The sequence below is a fragment of the Carcharhinus amblyrhynchos genome, chromosome 24 (assembly GCF_965287045.1).
Source record: "Carcharhinus amblyrhynchos chromosome 24, sCarAmb.v2.hapA, whole genome shotgun sequence".
NCBI lineage: Eukaryota > Metazoa > Chordata > Chondrichthyes > Carcharhiniformes > Carcharhinidae > Carcharhinus > Carcharhinus amblyrhynchos.
The window spans coordinates 20,692,396-20,710,124 of record NC_137347.1 but is presented as its reverse complement, the minus strand read 5'-3'; the positions used below and the strand labels follow the sequence as shown (position 1 = coordinate 20,710,124).

The 17,729-nt window shown below is 39.8% G+C and overlaps 1 protein-coding gene across 1 annotated transcript; it reads right to left on the bottom strand.

The window, feature by feature from the left end:
- Positions 1-1,896: 1,896 nt before the first annotated feature.
- On the bottom strand, positions 1,897-17,291 carry LOC145357841 (palmitoyl-protein thioesterase 1-like). The gene is made up of 9 exons (XM_080211378.1): positions 17,164-17,291; positions 16,082-16,188; positions 14,664-14,791; positions 14,411-14,481; positions 12,451-12,553; positions 10,271-10,361; positions 9,669-9,767; positions 6,992-7,063; positions 1,897-5,334 (listed from the first exon to the last, which is right to left on the bottom strand). Exons 1-9 carry the CDS (start codon positions 17,282-17,284, stop codon positions 5,212-5,214), a joined length of 915 nt encoding a protein of 304 aa, XP_080067504.1. The 5' UTR covers positions 17,285-17,291; the 3' UTR covers positions 1,897-5,211.
- Between the last annotated feature and the right edge of the window lie 438 nt (positions 17,292-17,729).

Sequence of the window (17,729 nt, the reverse complement as noted above, 5' to 3'; positions counted from 1 at the left end):
TGTCTGAATTACTATGTTGGCAAAGAGGAGAATGACCATCTCCAACAGGAAAATAAAACAACTGTCTTATTTCTATGCTTAGATAATATATTTTCATGTTCCCAGAATCACCTCAATTTAATTCCAATAATCTTTACACACTAACAGTTTATCTTCCACTTATTATTTTGTTATCTACCACATCTCCTTGGAAATTTATTTTTCTTGACTAAAAAACAGCTAAGATTATTGCAGTTACTAATGTACTTTATGACCATCTGACCTCATCTCAATCTTACCAGAACATCTATATGACCCACCATAGGAGACGGCTAAAGCTAGACTAGCATTATAGACAAGGTCATTATGGTTGAGACATTGCAGTGCTTATTGTCCAGATGATGCACGTTAATGATGTATTTGTATAGATTTAAGATGGGATATTTTGTTTGCCTTCTATCTGGTAAAGTTCTAGAACAGCAGTAGGTACTTTTTGTCTTTCATGGGTGATGGGCATCTCTGGTTGGGCCAGCATTTGTTGCTCAACACCATTTGCCCTTGTACTGAAGGGCTTGCTAATTCATTTGAGAAGCCAGTTTGAGTCAGCCATATTGCTGGGGGTTGGGTATCACGAGGCCAGATTTCTTTCTCTAAAAGGAAATTGGTGAACAATACAGGTTTTTACAACAATTGATGATAATTTTGTAGTCACCATTAATGGGAGTAGTTTTCAATTCCATATTTAATTTAAATTCCACCAGAGATTTGAATTCAAGTCCCAAGCATTAGCCTGGGCCTCTGAATTATTCAATAAGTACTTCACTAGGGAACTCCATTTTTAGTGCTTCCATTTTGTTACATCCTAATTTTAAATTTATATTATAAAGCAACAGCTAAAGTGCATTAAAAAGTGCATTTCAATTTTATACTGTACTCAGGTAGACTAGTAGTGGGCTGCACATGGTGCATTTTATGGTAGATGAATAGGTCACTGAGCTCTGTGCAATTGAAGTAGATGGTGGGAATTTACCAGATGCATTTCTTTAGCAAAGCTACAGCTTAGCTATGATGATTGAAAATGTCCACCTGCAGCCACGGATAAAACAAAAATACATCAAATCTGCTAACTGAAATTGGCTGCCGCACTGAAAGTAGAGCTCCTCAATTTCTAATGAGTTAATAAAACCACTGTTTCCTTGGAGATACTTGCTGATATTTGAAATGAATTGAGGACTTTAGGAACTAGTTTCCATTTTCTCCTAAATTCATAGTAAATGGAATAGCTTTGGTTGGTCTTCAAAACCATTAGAGTGGTTTGGGTTTACCTATAGATCCCATATGTGAAAAGACACATTTAAATTGCTGCATCACAGAAACATACTGGTCATGTTTTTCTATGTCAGTCAAATAAAATACAGTAGATAAAATCCCAAACTATCATTTTTAAAGGTTCTGAAGTCACTTTTCTCCTTCCATAGATGGCTAGAGTGTCAGCTATACCTCAGATCCACAAAAAGCTTGAAACATGAACCCAAATCTTTTGGAAACCCAAAATTCTATACTGTCAGCCCAAATAATTATCTTCAGAGTTATGACAAGATAGTGCAATTCCTTAGTAATTCAATGTGCTCACATGGAATTTTGATATTTCTGACAGTTCTTACTGTCAAATGTAGGAAAACATTGATCCTTAACTTTCCATATCTGATGTCAGTGGACCTGGCAGATCATTCCTGCTGTCCCATTCTCCTGCTCAATGAAGGCAAGACCCCAGGAGGCTCAGACATTCTAACAATGATAGCCAGTCTCCCTCCTCCTTAGGGCTGCACCTATAGACTTGTGTGGATCAGGAAGTCCTGAGTATATCCCCACTGTGGAACAAAAAAGGACAGCAAAATCCAACATGAAACAGTGGAAATTTTATTCAAAACATTATTCTTCAAATGAGCAAAGATGAGAATGAAAAACTGCAATCTCATCAGAAAGAAGCAAATGATTGAAGATGTACATCTTCAAAGTGCATATGCAAAATATGATTACTTTGTACTGCATTTTAAAACATTAAAAAGTTAGTAACTTTTTGCGATCGAATCAAAGTCATTTCAGAACTTGCAATGCCACACCTTCACTAAGTTTTGGCATCTGTTTTAAGTGGTCAACGAGATGGATCATGACATCCTACATGCAAAATTGACACTATTTTCCTGTTATCGTTTTGACATTTGAAAAGTTATAATACAAAATTTATGCTGAGTGGTGAGTTTAAGGAGTGCAGTACAATGGCACAGTAGTTAGCATTGGTAAGATGCTTTTTCAGAGAGTCAGTGCAGATTTAAATAGCCTCCTTCTGCACTGTATGGATTCTATGGAATTGCCATGGGATGGAACAGTGCAACAAAACTGTTGGCCTATTTGAGATTTCGCAATATGTAAATAATAAAAGTAATGTCTCTCCTTGGACACTGGTGTGTGATTTGGCCAAATGAAAAGAATCATTGTTAAAAGCTAAAAGTAATGCTAATGCTAAACACCCAGCCAAAAAATTCATTTTGCCATCTCAAACTATGAGGTCAATATAAGTTGCTTCTTCTCAAAATGTTTAAGTGCCATTTCAGCATTATTAATGAAAAGGAAATTTAAGGTAAAGTGTTTGAGTTATTATACCTGTGTATAATGTCAACTAACATTTAAGGAGTTCCTTCAAACCAGACATGTTTAAAAATGGCATTTACCTTGCTTATAGAAGTGTCTCACACCTAATAAACATAAGAACGCAAGAAATAGGAGCAGGAGTAGGCCATCTAGCCCTTTGAGCCTGCCCCGCCATTCAATAAGATCATGGCTCATTTGAAGTGGATCAGTTCCACTTTCCTGCTTTCTCCCCATAATCCTTAATTCCCTTGTCTATCAAAAACCTATCTACCTGTGACTTAAATAAATTTAGCGAGGTAGCCTCCACCACTTTCAACAGGCAGAGAATTCCAGAGATTCACCACCCTTTGAGTGAAGAAGTTCCTCCTCAACTCTGTTCTAAACTGCCCACCCCCCCCCCTCCTTATTTTGAGGCTATGCCCTCTAGTCCTGCTATCCTTTCTAAGTGGGAAGAATCTCTCTACTTCTACCCTATCCATCCCCTTCATTATTTTATATGTCTCTAAGATTCCCCCCTCATCCTTCTAAACTCCGAGTACAGACCCAGTCAATTTAGTCTCTCCTCATAGTCCAACCCCCTCATCTCTGGTATCAGCCTAGTGAACCTTCTCTGCACTCCCTCCAAGGCCAATATATCCTTCCGCAAGTGCGGCAACCAAAACTGCACACAGTACTCCAGCTGCAGCCTCACCAGTACCCTGTACAGTTGCATCAAGACCTCCCTACTTTTATATTCTAACCCCTTTGCTATAAAAGACCAACATTCCATTCGCCTTCTTGATCATCTGCTGCACCTGCAGACTGGGCTTTTGCGACTCGTGCACAAGGACCCCTAGGTCCCTCTGCACTGTAGCATGCTGCAGCTTTTCACCTTTTAAATAATTATCCCTCCTACTATTATTTCTGCCAAAGTGGATAACCTCACACTTGCTAACATTATACTCCAACTGCCAGGTCCTCGCCCACTCACTCAGCCTATCCCGATCCCTCTGCAGACTTTCCATACCCTCCACGCAATTTGCTTTTCCTCTCATCTTCGTGTCATGAGCAAATTTTGTCACCCTACACTCAGCCCCCTCCTCCAGATCATCTATATAAACGGTAAATGGCTGAGGCCCCAGCACTGATTCCTACGGCACTCCACTAGTCACCAACCAATCAGAATAGCACCCATTGATACCAACTCTCTGCTTCCTATTAGGCAGCCAATCCTCTATCCACACTAACACCTGATCTGTGCAAACCTGGAAGAGGCCAATCCCACAAGATTATGCTTAAACATGCCAATGGGGCAAACAGAATTTTCCATACGTGCAAGAGTCAAAATTACTGCTCAGATTCCTAGGGAGTGATTCTCCCATCCCAATGCACTAATTTTTTTTCATGCGTTCCCACTCTGATAACATCTCCCAGTGCTGGAGTTCCAGCAGCATCAGCTCCACACTTGAAATTGGTGAGGAGATGCAAAGACCATTTAAATGGTCATTTTAATATATAATTTCAATGTAATTAGCAGACCTGGGCCCGCTAGCATCCCCCCATCTCTGCCAGTGTGGTTCACTCCAGCAGGGATTACAGTAGCTCCCTACTAACGGAGACCTAAGTGTCCAAACCCGCTGAAATGAAATGGGGGCAATCAGGTTCTGCCCAAGAGTTGGGTGGTAGGGGTGCCCCCTGGGCATTGTCATCTTGGCACTGCCCATCAGGCACAGGGCAGGGCCTGGTGGATCATTTTGCTACCAGGATCGGTAGGGAAGGAGGGAGGCTAGTGATTCAGCTGGCCAGCAAATCGGGAGGCCAGCAGTGCAGGGCTACTGCGCATCTGCCTATCTCTGCACTGACAGATCAGCGCAAGTGCAGCGGGCGCTATGGTGCTGTGCACTTCAGCGGGAAAAGACCCCACCCACTGATTTTTAACAATGTGAACAATAAGAACCTCTTCAGTGCAAAATGTGGGAGATTCTTCTCTGAACTTCCACTGGAAAAAAATGTCAAGTTTTCAGGTAAATTCAACACTTAATTTTTTCAGGGAGAATTCCAGCCCCAACGCAAAATCTAATTTACTTCATTGGTTTTATGCTGCAAATAGGCATGGTCCACCTTTAAACAAGTTTTTGCAGAGACTCCTCTAGTCTCAACTTGCTTATATGAGCCTAGGTATCAGCAAGGTATTCAACTGTTGAAAGGCAAATGCCGAACACTAAGTCAGATGAGTAATACCTGACTGTTCTGTATGATTAATTCTCGAACAAGTCTTTCCACAGTTGCTTTCAACTCATCCTTTTACATCAGCTTTGATGAAAGGTACTAACTATTGCTGAAAAAGAATGTTTGCAAATTGTCTAGTAATTTGAATTAAGCAACAAAGTATGGATTTAGTGCTAAAATTTAAGACAATATTAGTGCTCTGAATTCAGAGTAGATTGCATTGCAGAAGAGCAATGTAAGTTTCAGTACTTTGAAAATGAAATGATTTCAAACTTTGCTAGTAAGTCAGTTATTACAAAACCTGCAGCAACGTTAGATGCGTCAATGTTGGGATGAAGCAATTAGTTCACAGCTACTGGCTCAGAAAAAGGGTTACTTCAGGTAAGGAACTATGACGTTGATGAACCATTCCTTTGAGAATTCAAGGTGGTCCCCATCCACAGCTAGAAATTCCAATTTGTTTGCTTTGTCCATTGCCTTCAATCCCAATCGATCCTATTAATAAAAGAAATGTTCATTGTTTTCCATGAATTTTCTATCAAGTCTCTCCCTTCCTGAAAGGATTTTTCACTCCTGCCAGGTGCAGGTCATCCTCTGGTATCTTGTTCAACTGGGTCATTATTAATGTCTGAGCCTCACCAACATCGGTCAGGCCCTATCCCAGCCAAATCAGATCCTGACCTTGCATGAACTGCGTTTGCAGCAGATCAAACTAGACATCCTTGCCTATCACAGCATCAAACTTTGGCAGAGAACAAGAAATTTGATACAGAATCAAAAATTCAACTTGCGACCTTACATGGCACAGTCATTACGGGGGAGTGCTTTTCGGAGTCAGTGGATCAAAATATTTTCCAAAGCTAAGACTTAAATGCAACACCTAAAACTAGTACTTCCATATGTCTGTGTTATTTTTCCAAGGCTAACTGCCAATATTTCTAATACTGTGTAGCAAAAATATTTACTTAAAACCAAAAGGAGCCTGATAACATCAATATCCTTATCAGAATTTGCACCCTTGTGATTTTGTGGCCAATGAAACCAGTCATTGTTCTTCACATCTTCATAACCTTGCTGATGATGATGGTGATGGTGATGGTGATGATATCAGGGCACGCAGTAAACCATCCCTAGTCAACTAATAAAATACACCAATTTAATTATTTCCAAATAACCCCCTCACTGCAGTGAATCCCTCAATGTACAATTCTGGGAGCATTTTACATTCTAACTGCAGCTTGCACCAACTTAAAAATGACTTTTTTTAAGTTCTATGTTTCTATTTACAAACCCAAGGATTTCAGTTATGGACAGTTTCATTATGGACTTATTTCCTTGTACTGTCTCCTTTTTAATAAAGTCATTAAAATACACACTAAGATACTTGCAGATACATATTTAAATGTGGAAATCTAGAAGTTGTTGTTTACACTTCTTCATAGGCTGGACTATTTAAGTTCCCCTGCCTTGTCTGCTATTAAATTATTCCCAATGATGGAGTCGAGAGGACAATCGATTTAAGGTGACGCAAAGTCAAAGCTTTTTTAAAAATGTAACTTGCATCTGGAATGCACAGCTTGAAAGCGTCATGGATAGATTCAATTGTGGGTTTCAAAAGAGAATTGGATAATTATCTGAAGATAAAAGATTTAAGAGAAAAGGCTACAGGGATAGGGATGAACCAAGTAGCTCTTGAAAAACTAGCAAATGGCCTCCTTCTGTGCTGTAATCATTCTATGATCCTACAATTAAAAATCAATTTAATTTTCACAAACTTGGCCTTATATGCTGTTCAATGAGGCATAACTGGGCTTTTTCACAGCATACTCAGATCATTATTATTGCAGACTTCAAATATTTCCATTTATAGGTTCAAATCTGATCTGCAACTTTTCTAACAAAAATTTATTCCTTGTTGCTGACCTACATTTCTATTTTACGTGGGGTAATCCTCTTGCCTTGCCCTGCGGTAGGTCTTTTTAGAACTTGTTTGACACAGCTCTGACTCATTTCACATAGGACCCTTTAATCAGATTCAAAAACAGGCAGCTGAAAGAGGAACAGTCTGAGTCCACAATATCATCTAATCCCAGGAACACTGCCCTTCTCTACAGTACAGAGAGACAAATAAACATAACAGAATAAATCTTACCTCTTGATAAAGAACACTCTCATTCAAACTGTAAGTATCCTTGGCCTGGCCAGCTTTGTAGAAACCAAACCACTGGAAGAGGGAAGAGTGATAATTCACTATTGAGTTTGTCAAAATAGGACTGCATATAAATTAAGCTCTATGGTCACTGCACTGCTCAAGTTGTAGCTTTGGTTTTAATGAGGACTTTAAAATCGTTCAGCTTTAATTTGAGAAAAGCAGATAAAAAGATTTTTCTTAAGAGGCTACAACAAATGAAAATTTCATGCTTTGTGATATTTTGGTCAATTTAATTTTTGGGATGGGCAATGAATGCTGGTCAGCAGTGAAGATCACATTCCTTGGATGGATAAAAAACAAAACTGAGCTTCCAAATCAAGTTATTTATAAAGGATCACTTGACTATAGGTTTACCGTTTCAGTACAATGCAAAAAACACTCTCCTGATAGGGATACATCCTATCCTACTCGTGACCATGGTTTATGAGCAGGTTGGCAAAGGCCAAGGGACAACCAATTACATGCTGGTGTAATCGCAAACTGATCACAAGTATGCTTTGCCTGCATGTCTGATTAGGAGTACCCAATTAGTAAATAACTCAAAAGATGTAATGTGAACCAAGGGATATGACAGCAGGGTGGGCACATGGGATTAGGACAATAATTTTATATAGTCCTGGATAAAAGCAAATTACTACAGATGTTGGAATCTGAAACCAAAGAGAAAACACTGGAAGATCTCAGCAGGTCTAGCAGTGTCTGTAAGGAGAGAAAAGAGCTGACGTTTGAGTCCAGGGTCATCTCAAAAGATCAGCTCTTTTCTCTCCTTACAAACGCTGCCAGACCTGCTGAGATTTTCCAGTGTTTTCACTCTTTCAACTTTATACAGCATCTTTAATTTTGGAAAAGAAGTCACAAGGCAGCCACAGAGGTACATGTAAAAAAAAACACTCGGCCAAATAAAAGTTCGTGGATTTCAATCAGGGGTCATAACAGAGGGGAGCAACGTGATGCAGTTTCAGAAGGGATATCCAAAGTTTGGGGGTCTAGTCATAAAAGAGCCACCAGTGCTGTGATGAATACTGTGATGCAGAAGAAGCCAGAATCAGTGGAATGGAGATCTGAGTTGGTTACAGAACTAGGTTGGACAAGGTCACAAAGGGATTAAGTACAAGGATGACAATATTAAATTTGAGATATTGAGAGATTGTGAGCTAATGTAGGTTTGGAGAATAGGATGTTACCAAAATGTAGCAGATTGATGAGTAAGAGGAGGGAGCCAATGATAGCTCTCTAGGGCACTCAGAAGCTAAGTACGCAGTGGTGGGAGAAAAGCAGAGTACAGATACTCTATCAAGCTAATAGTGGAATGAAGCAAGGACATTTGCAATTTTGGTTCAGGCCATTTTATTGGTATCTCTTGGTGCTGAAAGAGATTCAAACATGTTCAATGATCTGGGAAAGGGGAGACTGGAGATGTTGTGGTAGTTTGAAAGAAGAGGCCAGAAGGGTTTTTATTTTTAATGGAGAGGCTGACACTTTTAAAACAGAGGAAGACAGTACTTGAAAGAAAATCATTTATAATATCAGCCACACAAAAGGAAGGAGAAGAAAGTTGGATGTTTCAAAGTTTAATCAGAAGACAGTCAAGGGAGCAGGAAGTGGGTTTGATGGATTTGATTAATCTAATAAATCATGAAAGGGGAGTGAAGAGAAAAATGTAATAGAGCTAAGTGATCAAAGGGAGGAATGGTCTCCACTTAGTGACAAAGTCCATGAGCTCCACACACTTGTTGCAGGGTGGGGGGCAACGGCAGCAGAGGAAAGATTGAAAGATAGTTGTGGAGAAATGAAAAACAGATCACTGCTTATTTTCATATTGTAATTTTTTGGAATAGTGTTTAATTCTGGTTGCTACACTATAAGAATTGGGGGGTTTTGGAGAGGGTACAAGAGAAGATTTCTTAGGACGTTGCCTGATATGGAGGGCATTAGCTATGAGAAGAGGTTGGAGAAACTTGGTTTGTTCTCATTGGAATGATGGAGGTTGAAGAACGACTTGATAGAAGACTACAAGATTACGTATGAGGGACATGGACAGAATGAATAGTCAGAAGCTTTTTTCCCCCAGAGTGGAAGAGTCAATTACTAGGGGGCATAGATTTAAAGGTGCAAAGGGCAAGGTTTAAAGGAGACTTTATGAAGCAGGTATTTTTTCTTACGGAGGGTGGTGGATGCCTAGAACTCACTGCCTGGAAGCGATAGTGACTTTTGGGGCATCTGGACAAATACATGAATAGAATGGGAACAGAAGGATATGGTCCCCAGAAGGGTAGAGTGTTTTAGTTCAGTCGGACAGAATAGTTGGTGCAGGCTTGGAGGGCCTGTTCCTGCGCTGTAATTCTCTCTGTCCAAATCTTCAGGAAATATGTTAAGGGAGAGACTAATGGGAATACTCCAAATAATTTCTGTCTACTCAGTCAATTCCCTTTCCTCTAATCAGATTTAACAGCTGCCTCCAACCAGCTAAAATAAAAAAAATGCAGGAAAAGTGATACAAAAACCAATGTGTTCTGACGGTTGATATTTATAAAACAAAAATTTCAGGTACAACTGCAACCATCTTTGCAGCAGTAGCTCAATACTTGGGTGAAGAGTCAAAAGCATCCATTCTCACCTCTGAATCAACTGGGTCAACTATGGAATCCTTCAAGAATTTCACCATTACAAATTTTTTCAATTTCATCAGATTCTCCTTATAACTTTCATTAATGCCCTGCAACAGAAGTAAACACAGTAATTGATTCTCACGCAAAGCTAGCATTTAAAAACCAGACTCAACTAAAAGCAAATTACTGCCGATGCTGGAATATGAAACAAACAAAAACCAAAAATGCGAGAAAATGTCAGCACAACACGGGGGGGGGGGGGCAGGCAGAGCGAGAGAGCAGAGCTGGCATTGAGTCTGGACTACTCTTCCTAATCTTAAATATCATTTTATGTTCACTTCCTTCTGTACATGTAGCAACAGAGTTTCAACATTACACCTCAGGGCAAGCCTAATCCATAAAAATTTAGAAAACAACAAGTGCCAACCTAGACTACAGAGGTGAATATAGAAAAAGACAGACATAACATTTTTGGAAGCAAATGACATTTGGGAGTGATTGTGGCATAGCTGATTGGATTCCTAATTTAGCACTGGCATTTGAAGGGTGTACTTTCTAGCCTACAATTTCCCACACAAATTAAAGCCACTAAGTAGAATGGAGTACGTACCCTTTCTTGATTAATTTCTGCCAAGAAAATACTTTTGTTCTTGTATAGACCTTCATTCAAGGGATCATGCCAATATTCTGCCTGCACCAAGCTGACAGGAAAACAAGTGTAAATAAATGAAATTAATTGTTCTTGTTATAGTTCATTTCAGAAACTCCAAAGTTTTCTATGACGACTGCCTGGATCATAAGTTTTGCAATTTGAATTTGGCTAGGGTAAGCATGACACGTTTCACTTCAGGTATGACTCAAATGATCTAATAAGGCGCTTTAATCAAAGTTTAAGAATATGGTTAACATGTATGGAGGGAAAATTAGCAATAACGTATCAATTACAAACGAAAGCAAAACAACCAATATGATGTATAATCCTTAACAAACATATCCAAGATGTTCCAATCAAACCAATCCCATAAACAAAATCCTTTAAACAAGCTCAAAACAGCAAAGTCTAATGCTCAGGTGATACCAGAATTGAGTCCTTTGGATGAATTCTGCATTTCTCTTGATAGAACAGTTTAAAGTCAGAACAGTTTCCCAGAACCCCAGGTAGACTCTAGCCAAGCTACCAACAGCAGATTTTCTACTCCAGGCAGGCTTTCAGCTAGCCAGCAGAATTTCCAAAACCAGGGAGAGAAACACTTCTTTTCAGTTTGCTGTCCCTTCCAAAACTAAAACATGCAGCTCAGAACTGAAAATGAAAGCACTGCTGTCACCTGACCTGCCAACCAGTTTTTCACCTAACAACGTAGAGCCATAAAAGATCCTACGGTAAAAATAAACGCAATGAAACCCACCCCCCCAAAAATTTCACTTCAAATAAAAGTACCACTTACACATCTGCAATTTTTGGTCATTTCTGCTTATTATACTTCATATTTTAATAAAATTTTCTTCCAAGTTTAAACTAGCCCCATTAGTGCTGCACTGCAAACTGGTGTACTTCTAGAACAGCCTGTGGGGTGCCACTCTTTACTTCATTAACTTGAGAAACTACCATCATCTGTTTCTCCCTTTCTGAATTTTTTTTTAAAGACAGGTTTCCTGCTCCAACTCCCGTGCCTCTCTCCACTTCCAAAAATCATACCTCTTGCTCCCATTTGTCTGAGTCTATGTACATCATGCCAACTTCATAGCATTTCCCCATCCACCATCTGTTAGCTCAGAACCACTTGAAGCACAATTTTCCTTCCTGAAATCTATTACATATTAACTGAAGCAATATTGGGAAAGGGCAACTGTTATGTCATTTACTTTAATTGTTCCCCTTATAAATTGTTCAGCATGTGCTTTTTATTGTTCCATCTTCATAGATAGAAATGGACACAACACATTGGGGAAAAATAAATTGCACATAGTAAATGGGATACCCAGTAGAGACATTTATTAATTTATTCTTTCACAGGATGTGGGCATCACTGGCTAGACCAGCATTTACTGCTCATGCCCAAATGCCTCTCAAGGTGTTGGTGGTTATCTACATCCTTGCATCATTACAGCTCCTGTGGTGTAAATGTATGCACAGTGCTATTAGGGAGGAAGTTCCAGGATTTTAACCCAGCAATAGTGAAGGAGTGATGATATAATTCCAAGAAGTGTGGTTTGCAGACGAACTTGCAGGTAGTGGATATTCCACAGCCTTTGTCTTTCGGGATGTCAGGGGTCATGGATTTCTAAAGGTGCTGTCAAGGAGCCTTTGTGAGTTGCTGCAATGCATCATCTGGATGGTGCACAAAGAGTTGGTGGTGGAGGGAGTGAATGTTTAAGCTGGTGAATGAGGTGCAATCATGGGTTGCTTTCTCCTGCATAGTGTGAAGCTTCAGGCATGTTGTTGAAACAGCACTTTCCCAGGCAAAAGGAGAGTATCCCATCACACTCCGGACTTAAACCTTGTAGATGGCAGGCAGGCTTTGGGGTGTCAGAATGTGAGTTATTGCAGAATTCCGAGCCTGTAACTTGCTCTTGTAGCCACATTATTTAAATGGCTTATCTAGTTTAGTTTCTGGGCAATGGTAACCCCCAGGATGTTGATAGTGGGGGATTCTGCAATGGCAATGTGATTGCATTTCATGGAGAGATGGTTAGATGCTTTGTTGTTGGAGATGGCCACTGCCTGACACTTGTGTGGCATGAACACAATGAACAAGAATCAGGACTATATTAAATTCTCCAAATACTTACTGCTCTTGAATTAGACTACTGTAAGCACCCACATTTAGCATTTTTCTTATCCAGTTGCAGATGTGGGAACTCTCCCCAGGGCAATGGGGTAACCCATACACTCCTAGTGGGAAGACAAACAGAATCAGAACTTAGTCTGAAGGAAAGATCTGGAATAATGCATTAAAAACCTAGAATAGTGGACAAGTCTGCAAGAAGTAACATGCTTTAGTCAGTGGGATTTATATAGTTTATTGCAAACTTTGTTTGGGAAGTGGGGAAGGGAGGGGGTGAGAAAAGTGGCTGATATCTTCCTCATGGGCTAGGTGCAAGATGGGGTACATGGCTCAGGTAGCAATACTTCAATGTTTAAAGTTCTGGCTGATATGACCAAATTCACCAGTTGTTATTTCAGAATGCTGCCTGCATTTCATGGTCACAGGGTGCAAAGGACTAATTGCTGGGCTGATTTCAATGCTTAGGCAAGGGGAAGCATTCTGAGTGACATTTTGTTTGAATGATCTGAGAGAGATGACAAGGACGCAAGTAGTTTATTATTTACAATGTATATCAAACAACTTGGATATAGGGACAGAAAGCTCGATAGCCAAATTTGCAGATGACACAAAAATAGGCAGGTTAGTAAGTTGCAATGAGGAAACAAGAACCTTACAAATGGATATAGATAGGTTAGGAGAATGGACCAAAATGTGGCAGACGGAGTTTACCGTGGAGTTATGTATTTTGGTCAGAAAAACGGGAAGCGACTTTGGGGTGTTCTGTTGCAGAGGGATCTGGGTGTCCTTGTTCACGGGGTCACAGAAACTAGCATGCAGGTACAGTAGATAATAAAGAAAGTGAATGGAATGTTGGCATTTATACCTAAAGGAACAGAATATAAAAGGTAAGGAAGTGCTATATAAGGCATTCGTGAGGCCACACCTGGAGTATTGTGTCCACTTATTTAAGGAGAGATGTGGGGGCATTGGAGGCAGTTCAGAGGAGGTTTGCTACATTGATTTTAGGGATGAGAGGTTTGTCATATGAAGAGAAATTGAACAGTTTAAATTCTAGAGAGTAAAGTCCTAGAAGAATGAGGGGAGATCAAATTGAGGTATACAAGATGATAAAAAGGTATGGATAAAGTAGACATGGAGCAGATGCTTCCTCTTGTGGGGCATTCTAGGACAAGGAGTAGCAAACTTAAAACAGAGTTGAGGAGAAATTACTTCTCCCAAAGGGTTGTGAATTTGTGGAATTCACTACCCCAAATTGCAGTGGATTTTGGGACAGTGAGTAAATTTGAGGAGTTAGACAGATTTTTCATTGTTAATGGGTTGAAGGGTTTTGGAGAGAAGGCAGGAAAATGGGGATAAGGAGCATATTAGCCATGACTGAATGGCAGAGCGAACTCGATGGGCCAATTGGCCTAATTCTACTCCTATATATCTTATGTTAAGTAGTGATAGGAGAAACCCATAGATGAATGGGGGCAAGTACGTGCTTGATAAGAATGCATGTTATTTCAGTCTAATTTTCATGCACCCCATTTAGATCTGAACTGCTTGAAGCAGCCATTGCTAGGATAGTGTTATCAGGCTGATCTTTGAAAGCATTTCTCATTACCTTAACCTATTACAAAGGAGCAAAGCTTTCAATTCTATTTATTAAATCCCTGTGCTAATTTTCAATTTTGTGGTGGGATGGTTTACAATGGCAGAAGTTTCAGGAAAGCGATATATTGAGATTCCTATTAGAACAGCCTAAGTTCAATGAGGCTATTGCATTATGTTTTTGGAGCTCCAGTGTACTTAGCCACATGACTTCAATAATGCTACCTTCACTGACAATATCCATGCCTGGAATATTACAGCCACTCACCATTATAATAGGCTTGTCATAAAACAACAAAAAAACTTTTTCGCCTCTGAAAATAACACATACGTGCTTAAATGGACCAAGCTGGACCAGTAAATATTACCTTGATGTTGGGCTCCAAATGTGATGAGATTTATCATTGCAGGAAAAGGACATCTCTGCGCCACAGCTCTCCTATAACAAACAGAAAACAACAAGTGTAAAAGTTCTGTGTGCAAAACAAGTAGCCAAATCATAACGAAACACCCTCTGACTGTAGTTTAAAAAACCTCAGACAGTGAAGGGTTTTGACTCGCAAGGACATGAAAGTGCTCTACAAACTCTCATTAGGCAAGGCCTAATGTGGCCACACTTACATAAACTGGCCTCCTTGTGAGAAGCCCATTGCACTGTATCCATTCTGTAGCTTCTTGTCCTTGGACAATATGTTACACGCCAGCTCAACTTGGTCATTTACATTCATGAAGTAACTGTTCTGAATTTCCTGAAAGAAAATACACATTTTTGTACAGCATTGTACCGTTAGCAGTGGATTAGTCTAGATCACAAAGTTCCTTATATTTGAAAATCAGAAATAGTCATTTGGTAATTACATACAATTGTTGGTAACAAGGAACCACATCCTTTAGGAGGGGAAAAGTTATGGGTGCAGAAATCCAACATTAAGCTGGATTTTGCTTGATTTCAGAGACTACGAAACAGGAATTAGGATGTGAATTTAAGAAAATATATTAAAATGATCTTTCCTAAAACTTTTCTTTTCCCTGAAAGCATCGCAAGTGTGGTCCCTGATAAGTATGCATTCTCCTACACATGACCCAAGTGCAATCACATTATTCATTGATGGGGGTGAGTTTGTGGCACAGTGGGTGATGTCCCTACCACTGGGCTAGAAGCTGCAAATTTCAGTCCCACTTCGGGAGCTGATGACCACAGGAGGTGTGTTCATAATGTGGCCAAACAAGTTTATTATTGGCCTGTAAATCCTTCCAACATGACCAACGGCAGGTGGAAAGATAGGCAAGTTTCTTGGTCAGCCATATTGCTGAAGGCAATGTCAAGCCACTGCAATATTTTGTCAAGCATAAAAATGGACTAATCCAATAGATTCACAGTCACCAACATCCGCGTAGGGCCTAGTACCTGAAAAAAAAAGGGGGTCAGAGGAAGAGAGGAGAGGAAAGGTTAGGTTAATGTTCCATCTTTCTAACACTTCCATTGCAAATAACTGGACTGAATGGGGAGCAGGAATTCTGCTGAATAAGACACTACAAATAGTTGTTCCTTGTTATAACCAATAATCAAGTCTTTTGTGATATAGCATATACACACACACACACACATCTATATCAAGGGTAAGTTTTTCCACTCAGAGTAGTAGATGAGTGGAATTGGCTGCCGTCGGTGGTGGTAGAGGCGGCAAATTCGATAGGGTCTTTTAACAGACTTCTGGATGAGTACATGGGACTTTATAGAATTGAGGGTTGTAGGTAAGCCTGGTAGGTAGGGATATCATCAGTGCAACTTGTGGGCCAAAGGGCCTGTTTGTCCTGTAGTTTTTCTATGTTCTATGTTGAACATCCTAACTAGGCAATACTGTTCTATACACCACTCCAAAGTGAATTGTGAGCTAAATTCTACAGCTTCACATCAATGAATTGTTTAAAACAAAAGGTGCTATTAGGAGCAATAACATTTTAATAGTATTTAAACTCTGGTATTGGTCCTTCCTATTTTGATTAATTCCAGCTCATTTTTCCTCATTAAGACCTACCTCTGCGACACTGTTTCCGATTTTCAAAGATAAGACATAACTTCCTGGAACAGTTTCTTCCACCAATTGAATAAACTTCAGGGTAAATCCTTCACAGCAGCTATCACCTAAAATGAATCAATTAATTGCACAGAATTCAAAAGGAGATGGAGGCATTCATAAATCCCTACAAATGCAGAGGAGGCCATTCAGCCAATGGAGCCTGCACCAAAAATAATCCCACCTAGGCCCTATCCCCAGAACCCCACATATTTACTCTACTAATCCTGAGGGGCAATTTAGCATTGCCAATCAACCTAATCCACAAATCATTGGAGTGTGGGAGGAAACCCATGCAGACACTGGGAGAACATGCAAACTCCACACAGTCACCCAGGGCCAGAATTGAACCCGGTCCCTGACACTGAGGCAGAAGTACTAGCTACTGTGCCACTACACTTTCCCCCATAATTATTTGAGGTCATTGATGTTTTCATTGGGTTTTCTTGTTTGAGGAAAAGCATCCGTTTGTCCAATCAAACACAAATCCTAAAGCTAATGTTTTGAACAGTTATACCAAGTGTATCATATCAATAGGCCAAAAGGCTTTGATGTTATAAATACTGCAGTTACTTCCAAGTGGATATGCAAAATTACTTGCATAATTTCAATAAAAAAATAATTTTTAATTGCCCTGCCTTAAACAAAGTCCGCTTTCACTTCTACATTTGGTCGCCTCACCGCTGAATTACACTGCAATAAATAGGAATTGCCTGACTTTATCTCACAAGACAGCTCAGAAGTGGTTTCAGAAACACACATTCATCTTTTTTAACTGTGAAGCTCAATTTAGGTGAGCCGTACAAGATTGATAATGTTTCTAAATGGAAAATAATTGCACTTTTAGCATTTCGAATCGACGATTTATGCCAGATGTGGAAGATGTATCCAAAACACAAAACGAGAAGTGAAATATAAACATTTAGTTCAAACAACGATCGCGATCAGTGATCGGGAGCGCAACAGAAACAGTCGCCGCGCTTCCGTAACCGGCTGGTTACTAGTTAATTGCGTTTGTAAGTAGATTTCATTTGATACTTTACCCATGCCGTGCCAAATGACAACCGGTGTTGGCTCCGAGCCATTCCGGTTCCACGAGACGGTTTCCCAGACGAAGGCGAAACAGAGGAACAACAATACACATGTTCTCTCCAGCACAGCCATCTCACTGAGTCATGTAACCCGAGTACTGTCATGTGATCTTGCAGCTCGTCATTGATTGAGAATTGACCTTAGCCAATGGACCTAAAGTTCCTACATTGCTCGTTATACAGTGAAATATTCATTTTGATTTATATTAGTCTGTGAATGAACGATTTAATTTGATCCTGTACAATTATTTCTGGACAATGAGTTGTTGCATACATTCTAATGAAAGTTCATCCAGCTTTTAAAAAATTCATTCATGGGTATGGGCGTCACTGGCTGCGCCAGCATTTATTTATTGCCCATCTCTGAACGTTGCTTGGAGTCAGATGTAGGCCAGACCAGATAAGGATGGCAGATTTCCAAATGGGTTTTTATGTCAATTGACAATCATTAGATTTTTAATTCCAGATATTTAGTGAATTCAAATTTCACTGTTGGTTATGGTGGGATTCAAGCCCAG

Excerpts from the sequence above, each read along its gene's own strand:
- LOC145357841 (XM_080211378.1), bottom strand. The coding sequence starts at position 17,284 with ATGGCTGTGCTGGAGAGAACATGTGTATTGTTGTTCCTCTGTTTCGCC. Across the intron at positions 7,064-9,668 it reads TTGACCCAGTTGATTCAGAG|TGGTTTGGTTTCTACAAAGC; the intron begins GTGAGAATGGAT and ends TCCCTCTTCCAG. Across the intron at positions 5,335-6,991 it reads AGAGTGTTCTTTATCAAGAG|GATCGATTGGGATTGAAGGC; the intron begins GTAAGATTTATT and ends TTTTATTAATAG.